The sequence below is a fragment of the Lissotriton vulgaris genome, chromosome 1_1 (assembly GCF_964263255.1).
Source record: "Lissotriton vulgaris chromosome 1_1, aLisVul1.2, whole genome shotgun sequence".
NCBI lineage: Eukaryota > Metazoa > Chordata > Amphibia > Caudata > Salamandridae > Lissotriton > Lissotriton vulgaris.
The window spans coordinates 358,543,024-358,552,432 of NC_141685.1; the positions used below are offsets into that span (position 1 = coordinate 358,543,024).

At 41.2% G+C, this 9,409-nt stretch overlaps 2 protein-coding genes across 2 annotated transcripts; both read right to left on the reverse strand.

Annotated features, from left to right (window-relative positions):
* Window positions 1-1,958: 1,958 nt before the first annotated feature.
* Window positions 1,959-2,882, reverse strand: LOC147747180 (uncharacterized). Its single transcript, XM_086936183.1, has one exon. The coding sequence runs from the start codon at window positions 2,880-2,882 to the stop codon at window positions 1,959-1,961; it is 924 nt and encodes a 307-aa protein (XP_086792309.1).
* A 752-nt stretch (window positions 2,883-3,634) lies between these two features.
* LOC147747181 (uncharacterized) lies at window positions 3,635-4,558 on the reverse strand. Its single transcript, XM_086936184.1, has one exon. It carries the CDS (start codon window positions 4,556-4,558, stop codon window positions 3,635-3,637), a length of 924 nt encoding a protein of 307 aa, XP_086792310.1.
* Window positions 4,559-9,409: the final 4,851 nt, after the last annotated feature.

The following is a 9,409-nucleotide window of genomic DNA, read 5'->3' on the forward strand; positions in this document are numbered from 1 at the left end:
GCTTTACACCTGCCACAGATGTAAAAGCCTTGCACCGGGTTTCTCTGTTTCACAGTTTTGGTTAAAAGAGTAGAGCAGAGAAGGTCTTTGAGGGATTTAGGTCTTCTGAAAGTAAGCTGGGGGGGTTCTGAGATTTCAGGAGCTAAGTCTTTGTCTAATTTGAGTATATTCCAGTATTTGTTCAATGCTTTCCTCACTTCCCTAGAGTCACAATGATAATCAGTAATAAATCTACTGATTACACCATGAGTAGGTTGGCTTTCCATCTCTTTGGGGTTAAGTAGACTTGTTCTTTCTCTTTATTTTACCTTAGCCAGGGCACTGGCTATGCATTTGCGACCATAACCTCATTCTTTAAAGCGTTCGCTCATTAAAATTGTTTCTCTGTTGTAGTCAATTTCATTGGAGCAATTCCGTTTGGCTCTCAGAAATTCTCCCACTGGAAAAGAATTAATGAGATTGGTAGGGTGGCAGCTAGAGGCGTGCAGCAAGCTGTTGCCCGCTGTACTTTTTCTAAATAGAGTCGTAGTCAAAGTGTTATTTTTGCTTTCAACCCTAACATCTAAGAATTCAATGACTGTGGGATTAATGTGACATGTGAAGCTGAGATTAAAGTCATTAGTGTTAAGGTCTTTGACAAAATCCAATGCTTCCGCTCCAGACAATAAAAATATCGTCTATGTAGCGGAGCCAACTAACAATTTTGGTGAGATATGCTTGGGATTGGTGGACAACTCTCTCTTCCCACAGTCCCAAGTAAAGGCAGGCAAAACTGGGCGCAAAACAAGTCCCCATCGCGGTGCCCAGTAGCTGATGGTAAACAGTATCATTGAAGAGAAAGAAATTCTTGGTAAGGCATAAGTATGCCATATCAAGAAGCATCTCAGTATGGAGAAGGTAGGAAATGGAACGTGCTTTTAGAAAATGTCTACATGCCTCGATGCCTTGTTGGTGGGGGATACAAGTATAGAGGCTGTTAACATCTAGGGTCATAAATAGCCAGTCGGGGTTCCAGGGCATGTTATTGATTTTCTGTAGGAAGTTGCCGGAGTCCCTTAGGTACGAGGGTAAGTTTTGTACCAGCGGCTGTAGAAAAAAATCCACATACCTGGAGGTATTTTCCCAACAGCTACCCCTAGATGATACAATGGGTCTCCCCGGGGGATCAGTCATACTTTTGTGTACCTTTGGCAGAAGGTAGAGGGCGGGTATTTTGGGATGTCTGTTAAGAATAAAATTAAATTCCTCTCGAATGATAAGCTCACTCTCCCTCCAACTGTTAAGTTGCTCTGTATATTTCGAAACACTAGCAAGATAGGTTGCCTTGTTGCTTTTCTCATATTTAGTACAGTCGCTCAACTGAGATAGGCCTTCATTAATATATAGATCACGAGGTAACACCACCATGTTTCCCCCTTTATCCGATTTTTTGATAACAATATTTCTATCATTGCTGAGAGATTTGATAGCTTTGAATTGTGCATTTGTTAAATTACAATTCACAAAATTGTTACGTCTGGACAATCTGTCAAATTCTTTAACCATCGCTTTTTCGAAGATGTCAATAGATTCATTAACAATTTGCGGTAAAAAGACAGATTTAGGTCTAAAACCACTCTGGTAATTCAAACCAATATCAACATCATCATGTATTAGATTGAGCATAGGATTGTCGAGTATGTCCAAGTCTCCCTCCAGTTCATGGAGTAGATGCAGCGTTTCCACATCTGCACCTGTGATACTGGTGGGTACTTGCACCGACTCACGAGTCTCAGTGGTGAGTTTCGTAGCATGCCATTTCTTTAAGCGCAGCTTACGAGTAAAGTAAAAAAGATCAATACGACTTTGAGTATAGTCGAAAGAGGAGGTGGGGCAAAAGGATAATCCAAGGGACAACACCTCTTTCTCAGCCTTGTTCAGTTCTCTGGTCGATAAGTTGATTATTGTATGTGACTCCATCATTTCCCTTTCCTCTGGCCCCTTGTCCTGGATCCCACTGGGCTTGACGTGCTGCTGGTATTCATTATGTTGCTTTTTCCGGCGCCTCTCCCGCCTTGACCTCGTCCTTTTACTCCTCCTGCATTTGGTTTGTTTTGCCCAGTTAATCTTCCCTGGGCCACCATTGCGAATTCCATTAAAATCTTGTCTTTTGGGCTCATAAGCTCAGGATTCTGTACTTTTTGTGTGCTTGGCCCAGCTGAGGCAATGGTTTGTTCCCTTGAATCACTGGGATCCCTTGTAATTGTTGCACTTGTCCCTTCTGTTGAGGGGGGTGGTGTAGATTCCGATGAAGTAGTTGTTGTTCGCAAGTGATGGTATCTCTTGGCAAAGGTCAACACTTGACCGCGCTCGTAATCATTGCGGTCTCTAATAAATTTGCTTTCCTTCTTGTCTCGTATTTCTTTCTCCAGTTTTTCCAACTTAGTATAAAATTTCGCCATTTCACTCTCAAAGTCCTTTTCATTCTCATAAAGGCCCTTTAATTGATTTGTGATGGCCTCAATTTCTTCAGCCAGTTTTTGACAGTGCTTGTTGGCATATTTCACGAGAATTTTAAGCATTCTCATAGAACATTCGTGGCTGTTCCCCGCCCATTCTTCCACCATGTCGGGATCAGGATCTGCGAATGTTGGGGTAGTATAGATCCGCAGCCCCCTAGGTACTCTGTTCACATCAATATATTTTTGAAGTGTGGTGGCTTCCCACCATTTACTTTGTTCAATCACCAAGAGTTTCCATAGGGCATTCCAAAGACTCTGTTTGTTTGGGCCAATGTTCCTCTGATTAGCATTCTCAGAGGGATTGCTGGTTGTAGGAGAATCGAGGTCAGTAAACATTCGGCTTGCTGCTTCATACCGCCGTTGGTTCCTACTAGACGCCATTCTAGATTACAGTTTTAAGATTGTGCGGAAAATGTAAACATCCGCCCGCTTTGCACTCGTGATTACACTCCTGTAGCGGTATACGTTCCGTGTATCAAGCCTTTTGCCTTTTAGAACTATGTTCGCTGTGATTTGATAGCTCGTGATTAATAATGTGCAACAGATTTCAGTTCGTAACGGGATACGGCAGAGGATACAATCACTCACCGGTAAAGCTGGTTGTGACCGCAAAAGCGTACTGCTCGTATTAGAGTTGTGCTCCGTTATGAAAGTAATTCCGTTTGGAGACGTATTCTCCCCAAAACCACAAAGAGTTTGTCTGTTGTTTAAACAGCGTTGACACAATGTTGCCGTGTCCGAGTTCAAAAGTGCGGGCGGGGTTCCGTATCAAAACATCTACAGCGACTCGTTTGGTTGGATATATATATACATATATATATATATATATATATATATATATATATATATATATATATATATATATATATATATATATATATATATATATATATATATATATATATATATATATATATATATATACATATATATACATATACATATATTTATTTATTTTTTCACTGAAAAAACTATATGTTTTAAGCATGTTATGGTTGGAAATTACCATTGAAAACAACTTAGAAATGCACTGAAAAACCATAGGTTTCAGGGGCGTTTTAGTTAGTTGGACACCTCTTTCTCAGCCTTGTTCAGTTCTCTGGTCGATAAGTTGATTATTGTATGTGACTCCATCATTTCCCTTTCCTCTGGCCCCTTGTCCTGGATCCCACTGGGCTTGACGTGCTGCTGGTATTCATTATGTTGCTTTTTCCGGCGCCTCTCCCGCCTTGACCTCGTCCTTTTACTCCTCCTGCATTTGGTTTGTTTTGCCCAGTTAATCTTCCCTGGGCCACCATTGCGAATTCCATTAAAATCTTGTCTTTTGGGCTCATAAGCTCAGGATTCTGTACTTTTTGTGTGCTTGGCCCAGCTGAGGCAATGGTTTGTTCCCTTGAATCACTGGGATCCCTTGTAATTGTTGCACTTGTCCCTTCTGTTGAGGGGGGTGGTGTAGATTCCGATGAAGTAGTTGTTGTTCGCAAGTGATGGTATCTCTTGGCAAAGGTCAACACTTGACCGCGCTCGTAATCATTGCGGTCTCTAATAAATTTGCTTTCCTTCTTGTCTCGTATTTCTTTCTCCAGTTTTTCCAACTTAGTATAAAATTTCGCCATTTCACTCTCAAAGTCCTTTTCATTCTCATAAAGGCCCTTTAATTGATTTGTGATGGCCTCAATTTCTTCAGCCAGTTTTTGACAGTGCTTGTTGGCATATTTCACGAGAATTTTAAGCATTCTCATAGAACATTCGTGGCTGTTCCCCGCCCATTCTTCCACCATGTCGGGATCAGGATCTGCGAATGTTGGGGTAGTATAGATCCGCAGCCCCCTAGGTACTCTGTTCACATCAATATATTTTTGAAGTGTGGTGGCTTGCCACCATTTACTTTGTTCAATCACCAAGAGTTTCCATAGGGCATTCCAAAGACTCTGTTTGTTTGGGCCAATGTTCCTCTGATTAGCATTCTCAGAGGGATTGCTGGTTGTAGGAGAATCGAGGTCAGTAAACATTCGGCTTGCTGCTTCATACCGCCGTTGGTTCCTACTAGACGCCATTCTAGATTACAGTTTTAAGATTGTGCGGAAAATGTAAACATCCGCCCGCTTTGCACTCGTGATTACACTCCCGTAGCGGTATACGTTCCGTGTATCAAGCCTTTTGCCTTTTAGAACTATGTTCGCTGTGATTTGATAGCTCGTGATTAATAATGTGCAACAGATTTCAGTTCGTAACGGGATACGGCAGAGGATACAATCACTCACCGGTAAAGCTGGTTGTGACCGCAAAAGCGTACTGCTCGTATTAGAGTTGTGCTCCGTTATGAAAGTAATTCCGTTTGGAGACGTATTCTCCCCAAAACCACAAAGAGTTTGTCTGTTGTTTAAACAGCGTTGACACAATGTTGCCGTGTCCGAGTTCAAAAGGGCGGGCGGGGTTCCGTATCAAAACATCTACAGCGACTCGTTTGGTTGGATATATATATATATATATATATATATATATATATATATATATATATATATATATATACATATATATATATATATATATATATATATATATATATATATATATATATATATATATATATATACATATATATACATATACATATATTTATTTATTTTTTCACTGAAAAAACTATATGTTTTAAGCATGTTATGGTTGGAAATTAGCATTGAAAACAACTTAGAAATGCACTGAAAAACCATAGGTTTCAGGGGCGTTTTAGTTAGTTGGACATTTCACTTGTACAAAACCAGTGAAATTCCCCCGTTATAGTTAGTTCAGCTAACTATAGCTTGCGCGCCCGGAATGCACTGCTGATGACGTCACATATTACATCACTCATGATATGGTCAGTGACATCACTCATGACACCACTGATGACATCTCAAATGACATCACTGATTACATCACTGATGACACCATCCAGTGAATGTGTGTTTTTATGAAAATTAAATATGTTTTATATATGTATATCTCAAGGTCGATGGAAAAATAAATGAGTGTATAAGTGTCTAAATGGATGGGTTTTTTTGTTTGTAAAATTGATTGTATAACGTACTGATTAAGTGTATCTTTCTGAATACATGGGTTACTGAATAACGTTTAAATATGTAAATAGCTGTACTAGTCTCTCACTTTGAGTATAAGTGGCTGCATGGGTTGGTGAGTAGCTACATGAGTGTCTATTTAGGTTATTAGTTGTTTTTTTGAGTATGAATATGAGTGTCTGAGTGTCTGTATAGTTCGGTGGGGGGTATTACTTAGTGCATAGATGCATGAATGAGTGACTAACTGTTTGTATGTGTTGAAGACAGCATGTGCGCAAGACTGTATGGGTGGATGAGTGTATGTATGGGTGTGTTAGTGAGTGAATGACTGTCTCAATAGTGTCTTTATGAGTAACTACATATGTTTTAAACTAGTATATGTGAGTATTGGTGTATATAAGTCAGTATATGTCATAGTGAGAGATTGGAAGAGTTCCTGCATAAATTAGTATATGTTTCTATAAGTGATTGCTTAAGAGAGTGAGTATGTGTAAGTTTCTGTAGAAGTAAGGTAAGTATGGTGGTATGTGTTCCACTGTATATGCAAGTAAATGGATGTTTGATACTTTGCATGCGTTGCAGAGAGGTGTAAAAAGGGGCACGGTCTGGACAACCTCTCTGCAACGCACTGCAGTGGCACCTACTGGAAGCACCTGGTGGACTAGTTGGCCCCCAGGGTATCTCAGGATTGAAGGGGAATTATTTCCCTAACTTAAAATGTGTCACAGGGCGTGTTTGCACACGTCACCTCAGGACCCATCCCCTCCCTTCACCACTATGTAAACGCGCCCTGTAGCTGTTTTAATTTGGGAGATTACGTTCCCTTGAATCCAGAGGGTCCCTAGGGTCCAAGTAGCTCACTAGGTACCTCCAGTAAGCTCCACAGAGCTGTGTTGCTGAGAGGTGTAAAAAGGGGCATGGCCTGGACCACCTCTCTGAAACACAGCGCATTGGTGCTTACTGGAAGCACCTGGTAGGCTAGGTAGCCCCCAGGGGATCTCAGGATTGAAGGGAAATTATTTCCCCAACTTAAAACGCGCCACAGGGTGTGTTTGCACACCTCACCTCAGGCCCCATCCCCTCCCTTCTCCACTGTGTTAACATGCCCTGTGGCTGTTCTAAGTTGGGAGATTAAGTCCCCTTAAATCCTAAGGGTCCCTAGGTTCAAACTAGCCCACTAGGTACCTCCATTAAGCGCCACAGAGCTGCGTTGCAGAAAGGAGTAAATAGGGGCATGACCTCTGAACATCTGTCTGCAACATAGCTCCCTGGCGCATACTGGAGATATCTGGTGGGCTAGTTGGCCCTCAGGGACCCTCAGAATTGAAAGAGAATTAATTCCCCAACTTACAACTCGCCACGGGGCACGTTTGCAAAATGGTGAAGGAAGGGGGTGGGGCCTGTGTTAACATGTCTGCAAACACGCCCTGTGGTACTATTTAATTTGGGGAATTAATTCCTCTTCAATCCTGAGGGTCCCTGGGGGCCAATAAACCCACCAGATACCTCCAGTATGCGCCAGAGAGCTGCGTTACAGAGAGATTTTCAGAGGCCATTCCCATTTTTACAACAGTCTGCAATGCAGTTCCTTGGCGCTTACTTGATGTAAGCGCCAAATAGATTTTTTCATTGTATAGCTCGATAAGGACAGCACTGTGCTAGTCTTTTGCTTAAAGACATTGCTGTAGAAATGACAAAAGACTTTGTCAATTTCTATCTTGGCGTGGATGGCGCTGTGCTAATCCTATACGTAAAGACTTTGATAGAAAAGCAGACATTTGAGGTGAGCAGATCTAGGATGTCGCTGGTGTTCAAAGTGCTCTCTGTAGGAGCTGCTTTCCACCTAAACTTGAGAACTACCCACAGTTCTCTGATTCTTTTTTGCATAATTCATTCGCCTGCAAGGATATCATGTTGATATATATATATATATATATATATATATATATATATATATATATATCAAAGCTCACTGCTCCAAAGTCCGGGGCACTCTTGCAGCGGGTGCTAGTCCAAGCGCGTCAGAGCTTCGCGCTTCAAAATGTGACAGCTCTCTCCCTCCCAAAATACAAAAATAAAGTAGTAAAAATGGCAATATATATGATATTAAATTCAACAATATTATAAACAGCTATGTAGAACAACTATATCAAAAACACAATAATTTTTCCTTTGCAATTATACCCAACATTGTTGCGGGCACTATGATATTTAAGCCACAATATTGTTGTATTTCATTATAATATCATCTTGAGTTTAAATTAAGGTGTAACATCTCTTTCGAGTATGATGTAAGAGATAGTTAAATATATATTTTTAGAGCTTATCATAAATTCACACTCTGTGCTTAACTATATATTTGTTCAAATAGGTGACTACAGGAAAGGTCCACAATTCTGCCAATCTGTGTATTGGGGAATGTGTGAAGGATAGACTTAACTAGTTTTTGTTGTTGCTTTGATTCTCTTTCAAGTACAGATAAAAAATGTATTTTTCTTGATGTATTCCATCAATTGAAGCTATGCCAATTGCTGTTAATTGGGGTGGGGGGTTGGTAAGTGGGCATTGTCTGATTTCCTATCTACTTGTTGGTGGAAACACAAACTATTCTGGGGACTAGGAAGGATACTTTAGATAATATCATGCCACAATTTTCAATTGCAGGATGAAATATCTAAGCTATTCTCCCTTTAAAAACCTGACAATTATTTTCTTATACCATAGATGTTCTGACATGTGCAGCACTATTGACCTGTAATATTGTGATACAAACAAGTAGTTATGTCTCTCACCTCTTAGATTGTGGTACATATTGTGAGAAGTTGGCCTGGCATATGCTGTCCACTATTCTAGTGGGCACCTTGCACCAGTCCAAACGACCCTTATTGATGGTAGGTTTAAATACAATCTATATAGAAAGCTAGCCTAGTGGTAGCTGTGTCTATAGTCTCATAAATTACCAAATGAAAAGAGAACCACACCAGGTATATATATATATAAAATATATGTATTTATCCTAAACACATCCATCTAGTCTCTTTATGAGGCTAGAGGCAAAAGTACCTTCAGTAAATTTATTTAGCACACAGTATTTTAGCACAATATATGTGGAGCCCTAGAGGCGTACCAATCAATATACTAAGAAAGTGGTATAAGAACCATGACTGTCATAGATATAAGGCATAGAGCCTTTAGAACCGCTGGGGCCACCAGGAACCACCCAAGGTAGTGACACAGGGGACCCGCAGGGGAAGCGTGCAGTGTCCAAACACAGCCGCAAATCACCATTAACTTCTATGGGGAAAGTCGCGGTTGGAAAATTACAGATTAAGGACACTTAGAAGAAGACTTGGAGCAAACCCCTTTAGAACTAGGAGGTTCGAGAGTCAACACCCACGGGAGCACCAGAGTACTCAAGTTACCTCACCCAGGGAAGCCGGGTGCATAGGTGTCTTTTTGTGTAGGGTTTCGTCGTCGATTTCAATGGGGAGCTGCTGAAGAATGCTGCAGGCGACCAAATGGAAAGTGTCCTGGTTGGATCCAAGGGTGGATCGGAGATTTGAAAAACCTGAAAGCAGAGGGGACAGAGTCTTGGTCACTAGCCAGTGACCAGGAAGGCAATGAACAAATGCCCACCGATGTCGGGTGATTTTAGGTGAAGAAGGTGAAGCTTGACTCTTCAGCCACGAATACCAGGAGGTGTTGATGACAACCAGGAGCTGGATTTGAGCTGTCCCACAAAGGATGTAGAGTCCTGCGGTGTCAGTATCTGGATTGGACCTAACAAGCCTTGGCAACAGCAACCCACGCAGAAAGCAAAGATTGTCTTCGGTGCAGACCAGAAAGGTC